Here is a 25,465-nt window from a genome sequence, read left to right as displayed (position 1 = left end):
ATCTCCATATATGGGCATAAAATGGACGCAGACAGACAGATACAGATATCTCCATATATGGGCATAAATGGACACAGGCAAACAGATGTTCAAAACGGGTCCTATGACAACAGGTGTGAGGTTTGCATTAAAGGGGGAACCGGCACTGTGTCTGCAACACAGTTGGAGGCACAGACAGATACTCCATATATGGGCATAAAATGGACGCAGATAGACAGATATCTCCATATCTGGGCATAAAATGGACCCAGAACTATAACTGCAGTGATCTCCATATATGGACATAAAATGGACGCCGACAGACAGACAGACAGATACAGATATCTCCATATATGGGCATAAATGGACACAGGCAGACAGATGGTCAAAACGGGCCCTAAAGGGCGGGGCATTCATTCCCTATTTACATTGTTCCGAGTTGGCCAGGTCGCCGACTAGACGCTGGGCCGCCCTTCGGGCAGCCCACTCTGCCAGAAATTGTGTTTTTGTGTGGTTTTGGACCATGGCATGAAAACTTTGGTGATTGCACTCAGGCTATCTCTAAAGCATTAATATGATTTTCTATTTCTTTTTTTAAATACTTAATACTTTACTTTGGGTCAACAGTGGTTCCCAAACTTTCCAGGTCCACTCCTGACCCAAAAGAGAGATTAGACGTTTGCCCGGGACCCAAACTATTGAAAACAGCAGATCTACAAGTTCACAATGCGGAGCGAAGCTTATAGATTGGCTATTTTCGTTATTTCTTTTTTTATTTTATTTTATTGTATTTTTCTTGAAATTCATAAAAATCTTACATTTTTGGGGGGGGTTTTTTTCTTTTTTTTTTATGTCTTGAAATAACAATAATTAAAAACAAAATGTAGGAAACCAAAATGTTTCTGCGACCCAGAAATGGGTCCCGAACCAGTGTTTGCGATACAGTGCTCTGATCACAGTCCAGGACAGGAAGAGGCGGTCACTGCCAGTAAAGAGCGCATGCGTATATGTGACGCTGTAACAAAAGCAGTGAACTCTGGTCTGCTTGTGGAGAGAGAGCGCGCGCCGTGGCCACGGAGCAGTGCGTGGACAAAAAGTGCAAAGCAAAGCCACCGAGAGACCGACCGAATGTTTGCGTTTAAATGATATATTCGAGTCAGTTTAATATCAAGCGTGTTTGTTAAAAGCCCGCACAGGAGGCCGCGCAAACACTTTTAAACATGTCGAGATATAGAGAGCGTACAGGTGGGTGAAATGTTGACGCTGGTTTCCTACCAAAAGTTTGTAGCTAACGTGGCTAAAGCATATGTGGCTGCTAACTTGTTGGGGCTTTTCCAGAGGAAGCAAAAATAAATGTTTATAACTTGTACATGTATAATGTGGTTTCTTTATTCATATTCCCATTATAACTTGTTTTTATCGTTTTTTCCCTTTCCCAGAAATCCGCATGGTCGTAAGTATAACCGTGTTTATTTTCTACTGTTGTTTACTTATCTGATTCTTAAGTTTAGATAAGGACAGTGGTGTGTAAAGTAATGAAGTACAGTTACTCAAGTACTGTACTAAAGTACACGTTTGAGGTACATGTACTTTATATTAACACATTTCTGTACTTTTACTTGTTCTCCACTACTGAGAGGCAAATATTGTACTTTTACTCCACACTATAATTATTTGAAAACCTTACTAGTTAACTTACTATGCATTCACCACTTCAGCCCATTTCGGCAATTTGTAAATGGCAGATCTATAAGCTCACAATGCGTCACATTGTAGATCTGCTATTTTTAACATGAAATGGGACATTCTGCATAATGAGTAGGCCTACCTTTGTTCATGTTGATGCCAATACTTTTGTACTTTTACTCAAGTACATTTTGAATTCCGGACTTTTACTTGTAATGGAGTATTTCTATATTGCAGACTGCAATATAGGAAGTATCAATACTGCAGTTTGCAGTATTGTTACTTCTACTTAAATAAAATGGTTCGAGTACTTTTTTGTATATATAAGGAGTTCTTGTGAACAGGGAAGTGCCAGCCAGCAGAGCACAACAGCCTGGTACAACGAGCCCTAGCCGCAAATTGCAACACTAGATTTGTTTATACTCGGATGAATCTAGGGTTGCAATACCTCCCATAGGGATCCAATGCATGAAAACAGTTTTTTGCTATCTGATTGTATTAAACGACTTCAAACGCACCAATATTGTGGCTCTATGGAAAGCTTGGAATTTACTCTTGCTATCTGCAAAGTGTTTGTTTCTGAAAATTCCACCGTGGAATTGTTATGATTTATTTTCTGTCAATAAAATCCGAGCAGCCATGTTTTTTTTCTAAGTCTTGAACTTAGGAAGCGCTCGTCTCCTATAACACCACGTCCCGCTGCCTCCTGCATTAGGCTATGTGACAGAACCAGCTGGTACACAGGACTGCTGAGTGACTTCCCACGAGCGCTTCCAAACTCCAGCACTTAGAAAAAATAATCACCCGAACTGAATTTCTTGACAGAAAATAAAATCATAACAATTCCACTGTGGATTTTTCAGAAACAAACACTTTGCAGATAGCAAGAGTAAATTCCAAGCTTTCCATAGAGCCACAATATTGGTGAGTTTGAAGTCGTTTAATACAATCAGATAGCAAAAAACTGTTTTCATGCATTGGATCCCTATGGGAGGTATTGCAACCCTAGATTCATCCGAGTATAAAAAAATCTAGTGTTGCAATTTGCGGCTAAACGAGCCCTATGCTCGACAACATTATTAGTCCATTGGGATAGTTGTGCATACAGTATGTTTTATTTATTCGCGTGAAACTGCAAGTAGTAGTTTAACCTTGATTCATAGTAATCTATCGAATGATTACTACGATTAACGCCTCCGCCTCCCAAATAGAGCAGACAAGTTGTTGACGGGACGCGTTGTCAGCTTGTAGTTCAGGTCTGTTTTGATCGGCACTCAACCGCTGTCAGAATGTGCGTATAGACATGGGATCTTTTAATGGCTTTGCAGGTTCTAGATCCGATCTAGAGCGGAATACGGAAACGGTCTGTGGGTGCAAATTGCGGGATACAGTAATAACTCTATGGAAACAGCAGGCGGGCTCAAATTCCGATCTGAAAACAGAGTATTTACACTACAGTAAAAGGTCAGGGTGAGGTAAAACTTTACCAGTTTTGAGTTGCAGCCGACTGATGCCAGGTGAAAACACACGTAGCAACATTGTGTTTGTGTTTGAGATGATGGCTCAAGTGACATCTTGTTTTGTCTTCGCGTAGACTAATATGTTCTAATACAGGTGCCCTGCAAATCTTATAAAAAAACACAAGAAGACTCTTCATTTTGCGAGCTCCTCCTGAGCCATAATGAGGAGCCTTGTTTGCACCTCAACACACTCCTTGATTCCCTTCCCCTGTACACACGTAATGTAGCTAAAATGAATGTCCATGTAGACACTAGACGGACAGGTTTGATGGTTACCTTGGTTCTGTTTGATGATGCGTATTATGAAATTGGACGTGGGTAACGTTGGAGATTAGACAATCTGAGCAAGGTTGCTTCCTGGCTGTCTATTTCATTTTATTTTTCGGCACAAAGCAAAGTTAGTTGTTATATAAACTCGAGAGGTGCAGACTAAATTATAGTGTAACAAAGGGAAGCAAAGCTGTGCGAGACTCAAGGCCAAATTGATTATCTAATAACTACCTTATCTTAACTGTTGTTCTAAGACCAGCATAATGGTATAGTTTCTAATCCTAGCCACTGTAACACTGGACTCCTGGTTTTGATGCAGTGCAAATATTGTCTATAATCTTTGGTTCAAAATTACAAAGAAATTACAAAGTAGATTCTGTCAAACATATTTTTACTTGCCCCGTGCAATCGGGCAACTGTGGGTGTAAAAGTCTTATTTGTCTTCCAGTTTAGAGTGTGTTGTTAATGTCATCATTATCTATTGCAAGCAGTGTCATGTCACATGTGTAGGCGACAGGCGTACAGCCAGCTGCTGACTCAACTTGGATTCTGTCTTGTTAAAAAACATTCTCTGGCTACTATGTTTTTGCACCTCTTCCCATTCACTGCACAGATGAGCCCATTCTCTCTTCTCTGTGTGTGTTTGATGTGTTGTCACTATTCCATAACCACTAGTAAAAACAAAACCTGGTGGAACTGCCTTCTCTTCAGTCTGCCAGTTTGCCATCATCCAACACAATGTAGTTCCTATTCAATAACCACTAAGGAATCAAGGCTCAGCTCAGACGATCAAGGCATATCAGCCAGTGAATGAGCGTGATAATTGCTCATGACTGGGGGTGCACGGAAATGTGAAATTTAACTAGCTTGCTAACATTAGCTGGGTTACACCCCGCCACTCCGACATGTCTCCTTTCCGACACTAACCCTAGCTCTAACCCTAACCCTAAACTTAACCCCTATGGAAGTGTCGCCACTCCGACAATAAGAATTCCATTTCGGAGTGGCGACATGTCGGAATGGAGAGCGAAACCCCATTAGCTGAGGGAATTTATCAAAGGGAGTGTGTCTGTCTTGGGTAATGTCGCTGCTAATGACTATGGTATTATGCCATTGTTTTGAATGACAAACAAAGGCTGGAAAAGACTGAAACAAGTGACTGGACAGTCAGACAAGGTGTTGCAGTTACAACAGGGCTCACCACCGCACACTGGAGAACGCTTTTAGTCACAAGAGCAACATTTGTTTGTGAGATTCTTAATGTTGGTAATGGTACCTTTCAGTTAACTGCATAGCACTAGTACACACTTAGTAAGTAATGTACTGTTATATATTAATCACAAACGCAACAATCGCTAGATAAGTAATAAACGCAACAGTACAGACTCACCCACTGTATATGCTCCGATTCCATTCATATATCGAAGTACTAATTTATGGTTCTTCTGTCTTTTTGAACTCTTCTAGCATTTGGATGTGTTGGAATTACGGGCTCCTGGTCGACAGACAATGACAGTTATAGGTAAGAACATATATGTTTCTGCTCTTCTGGAGGCTTTTTTTTTATATCTTTTGTGTGTTACAGTGCACAGTGTTGATGCTAATGCACTTTCTGTTCCATCTCAAAGGTATGGATGTACAAAATGGTGTCGGCCTCCCTGATTTCTGGGCTCCCGGGCTTCCTTCACAAATTAATAGAGTAATGCAGAATTGTCTGACGTATCCCGGCTACTCTGAGCCTCCATTGCGTGCAATAACAGAAGGACCTGTTGAGAGTGTCGAGAATGTGAGTTAAACATGTTATAAGTCAGTTGATTCCCTTCTGTTGGTTCTGCTTTTGTCAAACCTTTGGACTCTGCATGTGTAATGTGTGTTCTCCACCCCACTTTTAGATTGAAGTTCAACGAGCAGCAAACAGAGCAGCTAAGATAATAGAAGAGGAGGAATTAAAGAAACTACGAGCAGCTAGAGCAGACAAGTTGGTAGCAGAGGAGGCAAAACACAAAGAAAAGGCTGTGAAGAAGAAGGTTAAAAAACAGGTGACTTTTTGTTAATCTTCTAACGCACATCCTGTCAGCTGGGCATCTGCAATAATAACCCAAACATTAGATTGTGTAGTACAGTTGTCTCACTCATGTGATGTCTTTAAACAGAAACAAAGGGAGAGGAAACGGTGTGAGAAGTTGGAGAAAGACGAACCTAATACAAGAAATAATAATGCAAATGTAAGTATCGCTTTTTGCCCGGAACGACAACCATATACATAGAAAGGTAGATGCCTCCTCCGGCTCTGGGGCGTTGATAGAAAAGGACTGGCGTTTTTTTTTTTTAAGGCAAGCTTCTGGAATTCTGAAGCACACTTCCGCGTGCACAGTAGAGGACGTTCGGTAGGCCAATCAGATTTGGGACTCCCTCTTTCCCATAGGCACTTGCTTTGGCAGTATAAACGTTTGTCTCATGCCAATAAAGCTCCTTTAATTGAATGTAAGTTTGGAAAAGACGTGCTATGATTGGTCAGTAGTTACTTTGAGTGGCAGAGCGCTTTCCACACTTCCGCCAGTCCTTTTTTACCAGTCGCGCCAATGAACTGAATCTAGCTTTTTGTATCTCTGTCGATAACTGGCAAATTAGTCGAGACAGGGATGGGGGGAGGGTAGGTGGGTCATCATCTGACGTGTCCTTCACAGAGCTTGTAAATTGATAGAGATGGAATATTAACCATGATTTGCATTTTGTGCTCATATATCATAGTTTGTCCCTGTTTAAAAGGTTTTATAGAGTTATAGAGTTCAAACAACGCACCTAAATAAGAAGTGGTCATCCATGCCTCTTTTGGGCCCCAGGCAACATTTCAATGCATGATTGAAGCTTTTCAATGGTGCCCCCTGCAGGCCTTTGCAGGTGGCACCGTTGGCAATGCTTTGTCACATACTTGTGCCTAGAAACTGCCTTGCATAGCACACTGCAATGCACAGCATGCTTTGTTGCATGCCTAGAAACACGCCTGCATAGCCCACTGCAATGCACGGCATGTGACTTAAATAGCACTGGTGACTTACAGAATTATGCATTATTTTCATTATTCAGTGATATTTGGTATGGCAAGCAGCTACAGCTTGCTTGTAATCAAGATTATGCCATTTTCCCAGGCAGTAGGTAGCACAGTGACAACGGAATTGACTGTCATATTTCACATTGTCTATTTTTACAGGTAACAGACAGCTCACAGAGGTCTAAAGGGGAGGATAGCAAAGGTGTAAATGGAAAATATCCCAAAGATGATGGCAATTCCAGTAAAGATCAGCTCACCATATCAGAAACTCTGGAGGAATCACTTTACTTCACTGCCAGTGATGACAGTGAACCGGAGAGTGACTCAGGCACTGAGGTATAAATATTTGTACTGTTTTATTGGCACCAGAGATGATTGCGACTCATCTTTAATGAAACTAAATCATATTTATTTTGGCTGTAAACGAACTGTATGTATCTTATACACTTGTGTTAAAACTCTTGGTCTTTCTTCAGGAATTGGATATGAGCAGCAGTTTTGTGAGTAAAGCTGCTCTCATAGCCAAACGTAAATTGGAGCAAAAGGAGAAAAAGAAGAACCCAGTTAAAGAAGAAACTCAAGTCTCCAAAGAAACCCAACCGCCCAAAGAACCATCTAAAGAACAATCTAATGAAGTACAGAACCATATAAAAGAGGTGGGTCTACTATGCATTAGGGATGGGCATTTGGACCTTTTTTGGTAAATGTTTAACCTTTAGACGGTGGGTGGTTAACCATGGTTAACCGTCTGATTTCATAATAAATAAAGCTCCATTCCGATCTGTGGACATGTGTATTACATTAGGTTTCTATCATTCTTTAAGGTATCTTCTATATACTTTGTGCTGACCATGTTTACAGGATTTTAAAGGCTAATTTATATTTTTGATGTATGATGTGCTTTGATTAGTGTCGCTCAAAGCACCGTTGAGCTTAATTCAGTTGAAAATGAAGCATTTGTGTTGATTAGAACTTAAAAGATTAAGAACTTGTTAAGAACTTGTGACTTGTAATTATTAAAATTATAAACCATTTTGTGCCATGGCTGATGGTATTGTATGGTCTTCCCTTAACAGAATAATCCCACTCTTGTCAGTCCAATAAAGACAGGATTTAAAGATAATATACAAACCAGCACAGAGTTTGCAGGTGAGATTCTTCCACTTCTTAATATATTAATGTATAATTTTCAGTGCATTTCCTGGACAAAGTATTGATTTTCTTTTCTTTCTCTTTTTTTGTAGTTCTTGGAAATAAATATGCAAGCTCTGGACAATTTGATCTTGCGATCAATTATTTCACAGAAGCAATTAAGTACAACCCTACAGAATACAAGTAGGTCACCACTAATTTGACCCATTACAGCTACATACTTTTCTTTTAGTTTAAAATGGAGCTTCTTTCGACAGTGTTAGTCACTTGCTCTTCATCAAACTGTAATTCAATTCTGTTATGTGTTGTAGGCTGTTTGGCAACCGGTCCTTCTGTTTTGAAAAAATGCAAGCGTTTGAGAAATCGCTGACCGATGCCGAGGTGTCCCTAGCTATGTGCCCTGGCTGGGTCAAAGGCCTTTACAGGAAGGGCAGGGCTTTGGCTGGTCTGAAGGTAAGCCCATATGTTATCAGCTCTTAACCCTTTTTAAGACCTGAAAAGTGCCTAAACATGTTCTGAATCCTAATGGTTTTCTATAACGGGGGTCCTCAAACCTTCATGTCAAGGACCCCTAGAACTATATGTATTTGACCGTGGACCTGCATCTCAAAGTTGTTCCAGGGACCCAGAGAAACAAAGATGGGAGTTACAAATCGCTTTAAAAAAAAATAGGCCTATCCAAAGATTTGCACACATTTTCAAAATCTTTCAAAAATAGCAGATCTACAAGCTCGCAGCACTCGGTGCCACACTTTAAGCTTGTATATCTGATATTTTTAATAGTTAAAAGGATAAAATAATGGTTAAAGTGCTTAAAATCTATCGTGACACAGATGCGTTCCTTGTCTTAATGGGTTAAAAACAAAGCGCTGTACCATGTATTGCTGGTATAGGATTTAATTTTTTATCATGCAGCTGAGATGTTTGTGGTACAGTAATGTTATGTCTAATCTGGTTTGAGATACCCCAGGTTGCAATGTCCCTGTCATGTCTTTGCAACACCAATGTCACTGTCACACTGTCCGCAAAACAAAAGGGCACTGTACCACGTATTGCTGGTATTTGATTACTTTTCTTTTATTATCATGCAGCTGAGATGTTTGTTGTTGAGGTACAGTAATCTCTAATCTGGTTTGAGATGCCCCAACTTGCAATTTCCCCGTCATGTCTTGGCAACACCAGTGCATGTCACACTGTCCGCATTAGCGGAATACACTGGACCATCATAAAACCACAACACAAGGCCATGGAAATACAGTAGTTACCATTTGTCTCTAACTAGAATTTCGCCCGCCTATAATCACTTCGATACATGGAGTGTATGTGTACTGTAGACTGTATGTGGGACTGGAGTTTATCCAGACGAAATAGTAACATTCCCACTGTCTGTGTCAGTGGGGGGGGGGAAAGAGAGAGAACACTATGACTTACACCTTTCAACAAAGAAAACACTCATACATGATACTGCAATAGCGATTTGCATATAAAAGAGGACATTAATGATAATTAGCGCGATTGAGGTGAAACGGTTAGGCTAAGTAGAAAGTGTGATCCAATTGTGAGCTAAACACGGCATACAGATACAGTAGGCTACACACGAGCGCACAATGTTTGAGTGCTTTGTACTTTGGTGGTACTTGGTGTTTAATTGATGCACGCCAGCACGGCCGTCATTATAGTGTCTGTAGGGTCTGTGTTGTTCCATGCATTTGGAGGGACGTGCACATGAAGTGTCTTTTTTGCAGAGCAGGTAAAAGATGTCTCTTGGTGTTGTTATCTTCCACGCGCTTCTCTCTCGCTCTCTCTCTCTCTGAGGGGCTGCGCTCTCGGAGGGGCTGTGGGTCTCTCTGGGACATGGACATGGCGTTACTTACTGACTGACTCCACTGTGACTATGGGCTTGGCCTCTTAACCGATTGTAAATATAAGATCAATATCTGACATATAGTGCACTTTATCAGTCAAAGGGCAAGGTCTGTGGTGAGCCACATGGCTCAGCTATGGGTTGCCTTTGTTATCAAAACCTTTATCACTGGCTGCACATTGATAAGTAGTAAAGTTGAGAAGACTACAGTGTTGCTTCTCGACTTTAAGAGTTTTGTTTTGCCTTAATTGGTGGCTTCCTTTCCCCACAGAGATATGAAGAAGCCGGCAAAACCTTTAAGGAAGTTCTGAAGTTGGATAGCTCTTGTGTAGATGCGGCCCAGGAACTGATGCGTGTCAATATAACACAACTAATGGTGAGCTACAGTAATGATTCTGTTTCAGCTGTGAGATAGACACAGAAAATGGTTTTGACCTTCATTTTACCAGGAAGTCTTGATCACAAATCTCCTACAAGAGAGAACTGACTTACCTCATGCCCCAGACAGTAGACAATTTTGTCTGTAGTTTTTTGTACATTTCTTAGTCTAACTAAACAATGAATTGCAAGATTTATTATAAAGGAAAACTGTATTTTGGATATTATTAATCTGACATGAGTTGTTTTACTCTCGTCAAGACATGATGCCATACCATAGTGAAATGAGAGAATATTGTAAAAGTAGCCTACATCTGAAAAAAATATTGAAGATGTCTTGTTTGTTACTTTGTAGCACATACTTGTTTCTATAATTAGCTGTCCACTTACCTGGCTGTTGGATGACTAGATTTCACAGCGTTTACTCCGACCTTTTCACCTTGTAATCACCTTGAGAGTCTGCTAAATGTCTGAATGTTACAAATTAATTGCACATAGAAGCTGAAAAAGGACAAAGCATGGACAACATTTTGAACAGGAGGTCTGGTGTCATGTATAATTCTTTGTCCATGCTCATGTGCACTTGCTCATTGTGAATCCTGTGCTGCTGTTTCAGGGGTACGGCTTCACTCGGGAGCAGAGCTCAAATGCCTTAATTATTCATGGGACTGTAGATAAAGCGCTAGAGGTGCTGTCAGAGTTGCATTGTAGACCAGGTAAGTCTTTGCATGTCGCTGCTATTACTCTTCTTGAGAGTTCTATGCAGATGCTGTATTGCTTAAAAGAAAATTAAAGTACTGGTTTGAGCTTCGCTTGCATTTTCTTTATCAATTACTAGTTGGGCTGTAATGGTGCACAAAAACCATGACTGTTTCTGAAGGTCGTGGCTGCAGCAACATACACCCACAACATGTTTGCTTAATACCTCAACTGACTCGACAACTCGCCTGACTCTTATCTCTGATAACATAGTTGACACAAGAATTGCATTTTACAATGCGGAGTTCAGATGCATACTGTACCTTTACACCCTCAGACTTGCTTAAGATTCTGAATAATTGCAGCAGAAGAGGATGTGCTTGCCTATTGTACCCAAGTGACAATTGAATGCTAATGTGAACACGTCATTGTTGTGTTTAGGAACCATTTATAATGGGATCCATCCAACTCCTGGTCCCCTACCACCAGCCGAGACGATGAATATCACCAGAGTGTCTCCACTTCCTTTAGCAGCCACAAGCCCCCGTCCTCCTCCTAAATACCCGGAACAACAGAAAAAGTCCATGATCAAACCCTTGGGACCAGTCAACAATAAGCCAAATGTCCAGACTCTGGCTAATCCTGTTGTAAAGAAAAACGCTGTAGATGACCATCATAAACCACAACCGTGAGTTTATTTTATTTTAAACATCTCTTTGGTACAGGCTGATGGCTTTGATTGATTGAAGACTTTATTAGAAGTTTGCATAGGAAAAGGTACAGTTTCATGACGGTACAGTTCACTGGTACAAGGTATACTACAAGGAGGTACAGTTTGTAAGCATCTGGCATTCGTGGAATGAGCACCACAGCCAAACGTGTGGGTAGCGCCGACCCAAAATTTGCCAACATTCGGTCCATTATATCGCCCCTTTAATTATGCCAAATGGTATTGTGTTTGATATCATTATCGTAATGAGCACCACAGCCAAACGTGTGGGTAGCGCCCCTCCAAAACCGTTCTTTTGGTGTTCACCTTTGTTACTTGGTTCATTGAATGATTGCACTCTCCCACAGTAATAAGGAAAAGAAAAAACAACAGATATTGGCACATATTTTTGCACTTTTTTTTTACACTTTACACTAATTTTAAGCTCAGTGTCAGGGAAACTCAAAACGAGAGTAAATGCCAGCAGAACAGTATATTGCAAGCCATTTTGTCAAAAGTTTTGTTGGCGCTACCCACACGTTTGGCTGTGTTGCTTTCCTTAAATGCCCGATGCTTACAAGCTGTACCTCGTCAAGTTGATGAATCAACGATAAAAACGATATAGAACACATACAATACAAATTGGTATTATTAAAGGGGATATATAATGGACCGAATTCAAGTTTCCTTTCTTCTTGTGCTGAGCTTAGCAAAGGTGTGCTCAACAGCAATCTGCTAGCCTTCATCAGTAAGCAATGCGATAGGAATGGTCTTGCTAGGATTACGTTCGTAATCTGAAGATTTTGGCTTTCACCAACTAATGGCATCATACGTTTAAATTACGCTGCATAAGCCTCATTTATGCTTTGGCGACAAAGCAGTTGCTGGACAAAAATGGCATACAATATAACGGTTGAAAATGTTTTTTGTCGATGGACATGTCGCAAAACAAAAGTTGAATGCAAGTATTATTTTTTTTACTGTTTTAAATTACTGCTCTCCTTAACAGGGAACTATTTCCACTTTGGGTGGGGAACGTGCACAAGGACGTGTCTGACTCCATGGTGATTGATTTATTCAGCCGGTAAGAAACTTCACTACACTAATAATACCTCCACCCTTATTATTCTTATAGGGATATTGCGTTATTAGCTATGTCAAAGAACTGTTCCGTGTTCTTGACAGCACTCTTGTTGTTCTAGCAACACTGACTATTGCCACTTAATGTTGGTGTAAGTGATTTGTTTTATTTTTAAAGCTCTATTCTGATCGTAATCACTTCTTCCATAATGTGATCCGTAATGTTAACAGTATCTATATAAAATTGTTGAATTATGTTTACAAAATTGACATGCCGCTCTCTTGCAGCGTGGGAGTCGTCCACAGTGCCACAGTGCTGAATTACAAACGATGTGCCTTTGTCAATTTCACCAACCCAAACCACTGTACAGAAGCAATCCAACAGTTTGATGTAAGTACACATGGAGAGTAGAGGGGACTGGTAGGCTGCGGTAGCAGTGGTTCTCAACCTTTTCAGGCCGTGAACCCCCAAAATAATATTTTTTAGTTTGATTCGAATAGAGGATATGCGCGCGACATCATCATACCCGGAAGTTATGCGGGAACGCCTACTGAGTGGCAGAAACTACTTTCTGGCCTCGACAGCCCATATATCCAAACAGAAAAGTCCTATCTGATTGCGTGAAACAATGTTAAACTCACTTTGTCACTCAGTTTGCCACTCGATGTGCCATTCACTTTATGCATGCGCTTACCCTCTATTCCATTGTGAAATAGCCGATCTACATGCTCTACTCTACAAGTCTTTTTTTTTCCTCCAGCTTGGGGGATAAATGCATTTAGTATGAGAACCTGCAGTTTTTTCCCCCCACCTTTGAAAATTCACTGAGTCGAGCCTCGTCGAATGTGAAAATAATCCTTATGTGTGAAAATGTGTGCGCGATCAGATCGCTCCATAGACGAACATGAAGTATTTTTTGCCATAAAAAAACTGCAACGCTTCCGGTTGCATCATGACGTCATCGGGTGACATCCCTCTGAGTAAAAATACTTATTAAGCTCTGATTCAGTGTGACCTCGCCCTTTAGGGCGTCTTACTGATTATTAAACAATTAAACTAATTAACAAACTAGGTCTGCATTCCTCGGGACTAGATTGAGCACTCCTAAACTAACACGTAATTGAGTTTAGGTAGGAAGTAGCCACAAAATTGCTTTCTGGTACCAAAATATTGGAGAAATGTAGGAGGTTATACCTAGTTTAACTAATATGATGTATTTACTGATAGATCTTAATTGATCACTGTGGGAAAATGTAGGTGTCATAGCAGCGCTCTGTGTGAAATATGGGTCGGTTTGTGGTAAGAGTTGAGATATAAAACTAAGATGGGAATGAGTCATTGCATCTGACAACTGACAAGAGATTGAGTGAACAGGGTGTGCGCTATTTGTATGTGCCATCTGGTTGAACAGTCTTGGCTATTAACGGCACACATTTACTCAAGAATAATTAGGACTGTGCCGAGTGTAATGTCTCACTTCACCTCCCTGTCTCTCCTACTTGTCATGACCATGTTCATGTTTGTTTCTCCAGGGCTATGATCTGATGGGCATAACTATTGTTGTGCGATACCCAGACAGGAACCCGCGTGGCATGAACATAGCCAGAACAGCCTGCAATTCAAACTACTCACCACCAGAAAATCCCAAGTGAGTCACCTGTAACATGTTTTGAAATAAACTTTGTCGCTATTGTGAAGTGATAATCTCTGAACTAAGACATTGCAATCATATTCGGCCTGCACAGTTGTCGCTTAAAAGAGCATTATTACAAAAAAACGGCTTGATTTAAACTATGACCAAGAAAGTATTTACTTGATGACGTATTGGTGCCGCCCTAGCGGCCCTACATTACATTAAACAAATATCACACACATACAGCACCAAAATACACCAAATTACTGTTTTCACTCGGGTTTGATAACATTTATCACACCGTGACCATCTGCAGAATTTGGTATTAACTGTGTCCTACATTGAGCTAAGTAATTAAAATAGACTGTTGTTGAATGTACTTCCTTTCCAAACCAGAAAAACCTGCTTAATCAGCACTGCTATTGTTTCAGCGCAAGGGAGTGTTACTTCTGGAGGAATATCGGTTGCAACCGGAGAGCTACCTGCCACTACAGACACATCGAGGAGAACTACCGCATTGACTTTGGCAAGAACCATGGCAAGAAAACCACCCTGAAAGAATGACACAAAAGTCCTGATTTATCATCTTCAATAAAAACAGCATCAGCATTACTAATCGGTGCAGAGTATTAGCATTACAGAATTTTTTAAGTCCTTCACATTCCCTTAAATAGTTTGCTCAAGGTTGAAACACAGGAATTTCTGCCAGTTATTTTATTGAATATCTTGTCAAAGACTGAAGGAAGTCTGCAAGATAGAATTTTAAGTTGATGCCCAAGAGGATTGTAGGGTTTTCTTAAATTGACAGAAATGAAAAGCCCATACCACAAACAGGTTTTACTGAAGTTTCTTTGTAAGCGGAGAAAGACTAGCAAGGTACATGCTTGTCAACTTTTAATAGATTCTCATCCACACCGTGCCTTTTTAGATTCTAAAACAACTCTGCATGTCAAAAGATTAAAATGGCTTGGAAAATATATTGATTCCCCATCTGTTAAGATAATGTAATTCCCAAAGTCAGAAAATTAGGCCAGGTAGCTGTACCTACATGACCTGTGCGTCTATACTCAATATTTGCATCCTTTCGATTTCATTAGATTTAGCTTACTTGGGATATACGTTTCAGCTTTTTTGCTCTAATAAACCTTGAATGACAGTTCCATATTTTAAAAGCGACAGTGTTGACACAGTATTTCTGTTTGCGTCTATATAGTTAGCTTTATGTTGTAGTCAAGATTACCGCGCTCATTTTAAATTGTTTTATTGGGAGTCTTCTTATACCATTTAGTAATATACCATACTATACAAAAATTGGATTGGCAAAATATTGGCTCATGAGATTCATTTTGGCTCATGGTATTCATTTTGCCATGAAGACATTTGTTTTGGATATTGTATATTATCACGCTTTTATTTTTTATTTTTTATTTTACCTGGGCAGCATTGTTCCGACCTTCCTCCACATTCAAATTGTGATGGCATTATCTGAACAGTGGTTCTTCTCCAAGGTAATGAGTTGTTAGAATAAAAATGGGTTCAACCACTTAAACTCGATTTACTTTATTTTCAAAAACATCTGGAGGAAAAAAAGTGGAAAATCTTGAGAGCCTATGGCCAAATACACATTAATTTGAGGGTCCTTAATTGACATGAAAATGTTTAAGAACCACTGCTTGAGGCCAAAGGAGCAACAGATGGCAGCACACAAGCCCAGTGTTTTTTGATTAATACAAAAGTCCTTGCTTGACAATCAAATGTTTCCTTCTCTTGCATACATAGCTTGCCTAGTTTGTCATATATGCCATATTGATATAAAATATCATTTTTCCACAGTACAGGCAACCATTGTACTTGTGAAAGAAACATGCTGTCAAATATGTTCAAAACAGTAATATGCCATGTTATCCCAAGAAGAATAAAGAAAAATCTTAATCGTTCACTTTTGGGTTTTTACTACACTATTTACAAATGGGTATCGATCAAAATCTAAACCTTCATCTGCGACATCATTTGACATGAGAGAACTGCCGGGAAGTCATGGTCAACCCCCATTGGCTCAAAGAATTTAGAGGCCTCAGGCGGGAGGTCACTTCTTTTAACAAATATGACCGTGATTCTCACAATTCTTCAAGCAAAGGAACCCCAAATTAATGTATTTAGCCACTGACCACCATTTGAGAACATTTTGTGCCAGGGTTTCCCCATACACGACTTTCAAGTTGAGCTTCATAAAGTCAATGTATACAGCATAGGGTTAATGTGATTGTACTGAGTTTGATGCTATATTAACACATTTTGCTGGGGACTCTGGAACCCCATCATAGATCCCATTTTGAGAACCACTGACCCCCTAAAAGTTCTAAAGAGGATTCGAATATACCCACAATCAGTACTTTTCCTGTAAGAAAGTAGTCCTTTGGTTCAGACAATAGTTGGTAGTGCTGTGGGCTGTACAGTACATGATTCAGAGAATGCACTGTGTATGCTGAGGTTTGTAACTTGGAATTCTGGAGATTGTGAGTGATGAGAGTGCTCTGAATGCAGCGCATAGTTAAAATTAAAATAACTTGACATAGTTTTAAATTAAAAGAATAAGACATTGCTTTATTATGTGTCTTCCCCCAAATAAGTATATTAAATATTTGTTTTTTATTTACCAGGGACAGTGCACATTAATATAAAAATGTCAGTTTTCACCTCTATGTAAATGAGCCACAGCAAATAGGCACATTTGTGCTGGCTGTATATGAAATGAGATGATCTTTTCTCAACAAATTTCACTTATACCACCTTTAAATTAATGCTCTTAATTAGTTGGAGAGTCGAAGCATGACAGGATATTCACATTATGCAGCAATAATTATGCCATTTCTCCCACTGAGCAGCAGAGGGCAGTAGACATGTGCTGCATGCAGGCTCGATGGCAAATGAATCAGGATTGCAGATGGAAATTAACTCCTGTTTTCAAAACACAAACTGATCTAAACAAAAGCACATGTCTGCAAATCTGTTTTAATAGTTTGATTAGCCAATCAATGATCAGAAAGGTAAACCTGTCCATAAAACATTCTAGCATATAAAGGTTACCATAAAACTTTATTGTCCGATAAGGGGCTCCGTACTTCAGCTATTCATAGGAGGCAGAATATTTTGGTTGGCCAAAATGGCAATTATTTTCTACTGTTGAAAAACAGAAGTTATGTAAGAAAGTATCAACATTCAAACATGTTTCAGTAAAAAATACTGAAACAGCTGGGAATGTCAGCATCTTTGGCTTGATCATGATCAATTTCATGTGGGCTAGAATATTCCCTGTGTTTGACTGCATTTTAAAAAAGTTTTCTGACAGGCTTTCAAATTTTACTGCTCTTGTCCAGGACAAGCCCAGCATTATTTGATCATTCTAAAGATTTTTTGTGAGTGTTGACACTTTCGTAGGATTGAGGCTGAGGCAGATGGGACTGGACAGTTACCAGGGCCAGTAAACAACCTCCAGAAGACTGAGCCCAGACAGGACATTTCAGATGGTAAGAAGGTTTGTCAAGCTGTATTTCATGACATCTTGAAAAGTAATAGGATTGTGATGCCTTGAAAGGTGACTGACCATGTCAACTGTTTAAACATGGTCAAATTAAAAATAAAACAAACCACAGGAAAGCAATTATAGACACTATAAAAGCCCAATGCTTCAGGGAAAACATGTCATGTAATGTCTCTTATGTGTATACTGTATGTAAATCTCTATATGTATCGACCATACCGCACAGCCACAGTGGGTGAGCCACACTCGACAGTGGACTGTCTGCTGCTTTGGAAAGATTATTTAAAGAGGCGGTGCCATAGTTTTGTACTTTTTCTGGTTTTCATGTGTCTAGGAGGTTGACAGTATTTCATTAGACCCCCTGGTGTGGTTGTTATGAGCAATTATGTATTCCCTTCGTATTTTGGGTTTCTTCCTCGAGGCTGCCGCCTTGTGGGTCAAAAGTGCCGATCCAAAAACACAGATAGAGTGACATCATATATCATCCCCTCCCCTTTTACCATTTACCCAACACTGTGGGTGTGGCTAACTTCAGCTGGGTTACCACTCACCATGACAACCAGGCATACTTAATGAACTGGTGGGTGTGGCCACATAAAAACCTAATTTTAACTTTCTGTACACTTTTTTTGGAAAAAATCTTCATCCTAGTATAATCATAATACCTGATAATCATGTTTTAGGGTGGGGGGGAAATCATGGCACCTCATCTTTAACATGCAGGCAATTATGTTAAATAAGGATGCAAAACGTTACATTCAAGGTGGTGAAAACCCAGTTGAATTTGAGTGTTCTTGCGTTGGTCATCCTCGGACAAAGAAAAAAAAAAAGGCTTCACCTCTCCAATTATAGTAGTAAGATGATACAGAGCAGTGTTCAGCCGTTTTCATATCAAGGCCCATTATGTATTTGGCATTTGAGCCACGAACCACCGTTTGATGAGATTTAGCCTCTCAGACTCAAAACGTTGAATATTTTTGTTCTGTCCCCAATTCTATACTGTATTGATGTTGGTATCATAGGAGAGACAACAGGCCAACGTTGATCAAAAGAACACTTCTTCTACATTCTCTTATTGTGCAGACATCTTGTAAATTAAGAAATTCAGATGTTTGGTATTTTGAAATTCCAAAACCAAAAGGACCCATAAGGGTCTGTTTGGTTTTGTTTTACGCTCTCAAGAGTTAAAGATCTATAAGGGTCGATTTGGTTACCAACTCTCCATCATTTAGCTGGAATCCCCTCAAGGACCACTGGAGGTCCCTGGACCACTGGTTGAGAACCACTGATATAGAGATAGATGTGTGATGGTTGATTTATACTTAGTTGCACACCAGTGTGTCGCACCAAAATTCACTGATCTACAAGCTCGCAGCACCGTGCAACACGTGAGTCACAGTGTTGACAATTGTTATTGTTTGGCACTCTTGGGATGCTTGAGTAGTGACTGAAAGCTGGGGAATGTTTTAAAACCTACAAAGGAAATGAGAGTGTGATTGTTCAAGTTAGTGCGTATTGAAATGACAGCATACAATATTTCTTAATTTCTTTATCTTTATCAAAGTTTAGCTGTAAGTACAACATATGGCACATAGAAAAATGTATAATTTCAACATACACTGTAAAAGTGAACATAGTGGTAAAATAGTGACATTTCCATTGAGCAAACTCAGAAACATATAGGCTTTTTAAAATTCTGGTTTTGACAAACATCATGGATTTGTGCTTACATCACTTGCTACTGTCACAACTTCAGAAGCTATCCTTCCCTGATTAAAAAAAGAGAGTGACAGATCTAATGTTAGTCATGGAACAACCCTCTTTTCAAAGCAGAAGGCACCTGTGTTTTATAATTTCGCGTCTATTCCTCACTAATCCTTTCATCTGGAATATCATCTGAAGACTGTCATTGTGTACCGACTGTAATGAACCTAGAGTAGAAAAATAAAAAGGTGCGTCCTCTGACTTGTAACATAATGGAGAGGACATGCTCCCATTTCGTTCTTCCTGACGTTTGATTACAGAAAGCTGCTCTGGGCGCCCATCAGCAACTATTATGGTCGTGGCAAGTCAAACTTGGGAAATGTCATGCTGATGGGAGCCGAGGCTGCTTCAGATGCTGCACGGGTCACTCCGCCGTCTCAGCCCAGATCATTTCTAATCTCCAGCGGACGCCACAGTTGTCAAGCACCGTCTCGACGAAGGAGTCAGCCTGACCACAGAGCATCTCCGACCGGGGAAGCCATTACACTTGTCCAGTGTCCAAGACGCCACTCCCAGGTCAACTCCACAGACAGATGTTGCTTACATCCTGGCAGGTAGAGCGGCTCTCAGCCGGGGAGAGGTACAGCTTCCCACTGGGGCAGACGCACACTTCAAATACGGCCTGCCGGTGAGAGGCCTGCACTTTGGAAGCGCTGTACATGCCAAGTGGAAGGCTTCCCAGGCGGATGGTGCTGGCATCTAAAATAATCTGCAGGGAAAGAAATGGAGTCACACTGTAGAACTCTTGAGAGTTAAAGATCTATAAGGTTTAATTTTACTCTCTAATTGTGTAGCCAAGAAGTCTACACAATTAGAGAATTGGAAGAATGTTTTCCTGTTATCTCAGCTATGGTACCACGTCAATACAGCATGGACTTGATGAGATTTATCCATGGAGAGGATAAATCTCATCAAATGGTGGTCCGTGGCCACTGATCTATAAGATTTGAGCAGACCAGGTATATACTCCTGGGGAAGCCTGGTCAACTAATATACCGTATGGTTTAAGTGGTTACAGATTCTAATACAAGGAAGACCTAAGGCCTTCAGGAGAAATCCACAGCCTCTTTACTGTACCTCTCCCTCCGTGGACTCGAAGTGTAGGTCTTTACGGCCGCTAGCTTTCAGCCCGCCCCTGGCAGCGCTCAGTTCTACCCCTCTTGGTGCCTCCATGGTCAGTGTCCGTGTTGGAGATTCAAGCCTGAAAACAATACAGAAACATTCAGACTTAGTGAGACATTGAGGGTTTGGGAAATTCTACTTTAAGCCTTACAGCATAAGACAACATTCTTACGCAGAGCTAGACCTTACAGTGTAATGTAGCTCTGTGTAAGAATGTTAGTATTTCAGTCTTCTTAAAGCTACCCTATATGATTGATTGACTGACTGTTCTTTATTAAAGCGTCATGCTTCCAAGGAAGCCCAGCCCATATATGGACTTACAGGACACTTTTACGTTTAATTTGACATAGACATTGAACCAACATAACAATTCACAAACAGGCTGCCTGCTGGCCTACCGGTCCAGGCGCATACCACATAGGCTCAGAGTAGCCTGACAGCATGTCGCTGGTTCAATTCCCAATAACGACTACCTTTGCTGCATGTTACTCCCCATCTCTCTCCTCATTTCCTGTCAGTATACTGTCCTATCAATAAAGGCATAAAAGCCCCAAAATATATCTTAAAAAAAGAGAAATCATAAACAATGATCAAACGAATAAGCTTCATACCGTACATGGCAGATTTCATAAATACAACTTAAAATAAAACATGAACTGTATAAGGGTTGATGTGGCTTTTTTTATATTTCACTAGACTGTACTGAGAATAAAATTATGAACCAAGCTTTGTCTTTCAAAGTTGTATTTACGTGACATGGATGAAGCCATGTCAGCTAAAGCTAAGATGAACGCAACATGAAGGAAAAGCAGTGAGACACACGGTTAAAAGGGAGAGAGAGAGAGCGGTTCCCCCTCCCATCCCAGAGAGAGGAGGGACCCAAGAATTCGGGGAGTTGTTTAGTCATATCTTTTGCAGACTCAAAAGCCCATTCATTAGATTCAACCTTGAGTGCATGTGGAAAAGACAGAAAACATCACAACTGCTATAACCTATACAATACAAATAGGCTACTTCATAATCATATTGAATACAAGAAAATAGACTAAAATAGATTTCTTTGTACTGCAACTTTGCACCTGGTCTGCAAGTCATTTCTGTGTGATTTCTGTAGTCTGCACACAAATGTTTTGTCATTAGCACAGAACATACAGAATACAATAAAGGTTAGCATATGGACAATGTCCCTATCAGGGTTTTAGTGGAAAGAAAATGTTAGTTTGACTCATCTGTATGGTAGAGTATAAGACATTATAACGAACACAACTGCCCTACTATTGATTGAGACATTTTGATCGTGTGATTATGACCACTACTGGCATCGTTAAGCGTACTCTATTATCTCAGTGGTAAACCTTTCAGCACTTGGGCAGGGGACCCGAATGTCGGGTAGGACAAAAGTCACAGAGTGCAGCTTTAATTTAGCTTTAATTGGCCTTCAGCACATGAGAAAGTGGCCCTTATTAGTATTCTAACCGAGCTCCTCAACAGTCTGTAATGGTACAGTAGCATCTGATTTCGACCTTCAGCAACACACAGGGTAATACAATTATGCATTTTCCTGCCGTGGAATATTTGTTTACACATGCAAGATAAGAATGAGTGCCAATCAGCGTGGAATTTATTTTCATATGTCATAACCATTTCAAATTGATTTTTCCCCCCGCCCATCTTGGCCAAATCTGTTTTCAATGAATTTTAAATGGGAAAGTTTAAAGTGCTGTTTTGAAATCGCTTAAATCGCTATACCCTCGCTCTGAAAGTGACACACATGTTGGATTATGCGCCATTGGGAAAAGAGAAAATAACGTAAACAATTTTTGTCTGCATATGAAAAGCTGCTTTGGCTTTAAATCAGCTTTCACGGCATACACAGTTTGGAGAGGAGCTCTGAAATGTGCTTAGACCAAGCACTGTGTTCAACCAAGACCCATAAAAACACATAAGATATAATGGCTAAGATGTCTCCTCATGCAGGTCTTCACTCTTTATAGAATGCCTCAAACCCTCACACTAGAATAGATCAAATACAAACTCCAGCAGCATATGAATTCTTCAATTGAGTGTCATCTCAATTTAAAGTTGATACCAAGCAGAATCTTCATGCATTCTAACCAGCTGAATTGTTATGCCATCATCCCAAGTGACTCAACAACAACTGCTTTCATATCCCCCAGCAATGGACTTTTGGCTCTTTTATTAGTTTTGATGATTTTATGAATGTTACATAACATTTTTGAATGTTAGAAAATATTTTAACACTATCATCCCTATTCTGGGCATGTCTTAGGTGAACTTTTGCAAAAATAGCAGATCTACAAGCTCACACAACATGTCACAACATGATACGTTTCTTGTGAACTTGTAGATGGGCTATTTTCGAAGAGATTTGTGGAGTAGAAAGGAGGAGATCAGTATACTGTAGATCCATGATGGACCCATGTAGGTGTAAAAACTCAATGAGCAATATTCTTATGCCTTACAAAGGAAATCTTACACAATCACTCAGTGTCAGTGTAATGAATGTACTAAATAAGGGTTTCTTTTTCCGCAGGGCCACCCGAAAATATAACAAACCATCTCTGGTATTTTCCATGTTCGCACAGGGGAACTTTCCTCTCCAAAGCAGATCTAGGTGAACTGACCAGCAGGGCCGGTCTGAGACAACAATTACAGGGCAGGAGTCTCACCACACCCACCTGAGTCACCAGCAACAAAGACCAGTGAATACATTACCAGTGAAACACTATGATTTGCATGACCATTAATAACAGAAAAGACCACCAAATATTGCCAAAGCTATACCAGTGATATCTGTATTTAAACAGTCACACCTGGCCTGAGTCAAACTAAAGAGAAGCTAGGTGTGACTACACAACTGTTGTGCATTTTTGAAATAATTGCTGCACACAGGATAATTCATTAATTACACACTGCATTCAGAGAGGAACAGGACTGTCTTGACATTTCTCTTTTCTGTATCTGTTTATCTTGTTTCCTTGTGGCGAACAAACTAATGACAAGCTGCGTGGCTATTTGGAAATAAAGAACTGCTAAGTAATAAACCCTGGGCTGTTTTCTGTCCTCTCTTTGAGCCTATCATGCTCACCTTTATTTATAGCCCCTACTATTCTATCATCTCAGTGATACGTGTGTGTGTGTGTGTGCAGGCAGGCGGCTGTGTGTGCGGGCGGGTGGGCGGGCGGGGGGGGACACACAGTATCTCTGTAGCCATTAAACGAAACGGGTATTTCTTACATTGATGCTCCTACATATTATCATGCAAGCACCAGTTAATGTTACTTTCCATCCCTCATATACTGTGTGCACAGTGCACATGATCCCATAACCCACACACTGCACATCATTTCGGAGCTCATATCTTTGAACGGGTAAGGGCTAGTTTACATGAATTCACCAGTCGTCCCACTCATGTAGCGGCCCGGGCCTGGCTATCAAGAACTGTCCCAGATCTGATGTCCAATCTGGGCATGAGTCATAGTTAGCAGTGTGGATATGGTTCCCCTAGTACTAAAGATATACCAAACATCTCTGTTGTGAATTGCTACAACTGGACAGCCTAAGGCACGCCACACACATTTGCGACAGCTATCGTGTCAGAAAGAGGGGGGGAGGGGGAGGTCCAATGCATTGTCAATGGAAGGTTGTGTGGTGTTTTGTCGTTGCCGTGTCACGGCAACGACAAAAAAACAAACAACCTTGCATTGACAATGCATTAGTACGGCGCCCCCAGTGGCCATTCTCAGACGATGTTTCATGCATATGTGTGAGTCCAGCCTGACAATCACATTCACATAAAGCTGCAGTGTTTTCTCCACACTCAATTGTTGGCCTTTCCTTGCATTTGGCCCTCCAAACCACTAGCCTAAGCCAGTGGTTCTCAACCTGTGGGTCGGGACCCCAAGGGGGGTCCCCAAATTATTTTGGGGGGTCCACAGATGATTAACTTAATGTGCAAGATAGTTTTCTAACTCAACAGTAAACAATCCAACATAAGGTTTAGAGGGTATAGACGGGTTTCTTGTTTACAAACATTGAGACTAAATGCACAGGTGACTGTATCATGTAATCAGTCCGTCCAATCCCCAAACCTGTTGTTTTGGGGAGCGCTGGTTAAGCCTGGTTTCATTGGCTAATTTTGGTACCGAATCAAACGTGACATGGACCAGAAACCCGTCTATCTGCACATCTCTAAAGTGACAATTTGAGGACTTTTTAATGCCTCTAAAATGACAAATTAAACATTGGCCAAATTGTCAAATATTAGGCAGAAATTGTGAAAATAGCCGTTCTACATGCTCACAACGCCTCGAGTTGCGAGGCGTTGTGAGCATGTAGATTGATTGGCTATTTTCACAACAGAACCGAGTTGATACAAAATGTTATGCCTCAACTTTCAGGGTGGGGGGTCCCCAGTTAAAATAATTATTATTTTGTGGGTCGCCGCCTGAAAAGGTTGAGGATCACTGGCCTAAGCAATGCACTTTGTCCTCTGTCTGCAAAAATTGCACAACGTAGTTAAGAATCTTTTTGGACACCTCTTTGAGTTTTAGCAAACAAGTGTTGTGAAGGGCAGTTTTTATCAGCTCAGGACCATAGCCAAATTAAAGCAGATTTTATCGCATAAGGACCTATAAACAGTTATCCATGCTTTTATGTAATTCCCTGTATTTGGGGTTGACTCAGTCCACCCATTTCTATGGTTCAAAATGCAGCTGCTAAACTTTTACATGGAATAAAGAAAAGACAGCACATCACCCCTGCTCTGGCTGACTTGAATTGGTTACCACTGCAGTGAAATACAGAATGTATTCACACAATTTACTTGTTACTTGTTTTTAAAGTCCTAAATGGATTCTGCCAACAATGCATCTCTGATCTGCTAACTCCACATTCAGAACCCAGGTTACTTAGGTCAGTGGTTTCCACATCGTGTGCTACATCGAGTTCTCAAAATCTGCCCGAACCCGACCCGACCCTACCCGAACCCAAAA

The 25,465-nt window shown here is 40.5% G+C and overlaps 2 protein-coding genes across 2 annotated transcripts in view; one reads left to right on the top strand and one right to left on the bottom strand.

Annotated features, from left to right (window-relative positions):
* Positions 1 to 1,036: 1,036 nt before the first annotated feature.
* On the top strand, positions 1,037 to 15,960 carry LOC308298390 (uncharacterized protein). Its single transcript, XM_080741982.1, has 18 exons — positions 1,037 to 1,224; positions 1,419 to 1,432; positions 4,923 to 4,977; positions 5,084 to 5,241; positions 5,348 to 5,494; positions 5,609 to 5,680; positions 6,667 to 6,843; positions 6,984 to 7,163; positions 7,584 to 7,656; positions 7,752 to 7,842; positions 7,971 to 8,112; positions 9,795 to 9,899; positions 10,518 to 10,617; positions 11,042 to 11,288; positions 12,319 to 12,393; positions 12,678 to 12,780; positions 13,923 to 14,038; positions 14,455 to 15,960. Exons 1-18 carry the CDS (start codon positions 1,200 to 1,202, stop codon positions 14,585 to 14,587), a joined length of 2,013 nt encoding a protein of 670 aa, XP_080598108.1. The 5' UTR covers positions 1,037 to 1,199; the 3' UTR covers positions 14,588 to 15,960.
* Positions 15,961 to 19,845: 3,885 nt separating this feature from the next.
* LOC308297737 (zeta-sarcoglycan-like) overlaps positions 19,846 to 25,465 on the bottom strand; it is a gene marked incomplete at its 3' end in the record, with an annotated part of 47,564 nt that continues 41,944 nt past the window's right edge. Inside the window, exons 7-8 of the mRNA XM_080741293.1 lie at positions 20,406 to 20,529; positions 19,846 to 20,037 (exon numbers count right to left, since the gene is read on the bottom strand). Of these exons, the coding sequence (XP_080597419.1) occupies positions 19,846 to 20,037; positions 20,406 to 20,529 (316 nt within the window). The remainder of the gene's footprint in view (positions 20,038 to 20,405; positions 20,530 to 25,465) is intronic.

Source organism: Nannobrachium achirus (assembly GCF_963921795.1).
Source record: "Nannobrachium achirus genome assembly, chromosome: 14".
NCBI classification, from domain to species: domain Eukaryota; kingdom Metazoa; phylum Chordata; class Actinopteri; order Myctophiformes; family Myctophidae; genus Nannobrachium; species Nannobrachium achirus.
Note: the sequence above shows the minus strand (reverse complement) of the source record. Positions and strands in the feature narration are given on the sequence as shown.

Bases quoted from the DNA above. Each gene is read 5' to 3' on its own strand.
- LOC308298390 (XM_080741982.1), top strand. From the start codon at position 1,200: ATGTCGAGATATAGAGAGCGTACAG. The intron at 7,657-7,751 runs GTGAGATTCTTC...CTTTTTTTGTAG, and splicing joins AACCAGCACAGAGTTTGCAG to TTCTTGGAAATAAATATGCA. The intron at 14,039-14,454 runs GTGAGTCACCTG...CTATTGTTTCAG, and splicing joins TCACCACCAGAAAATCCCAA to CGCAAGGGAGTGTTACTTCT.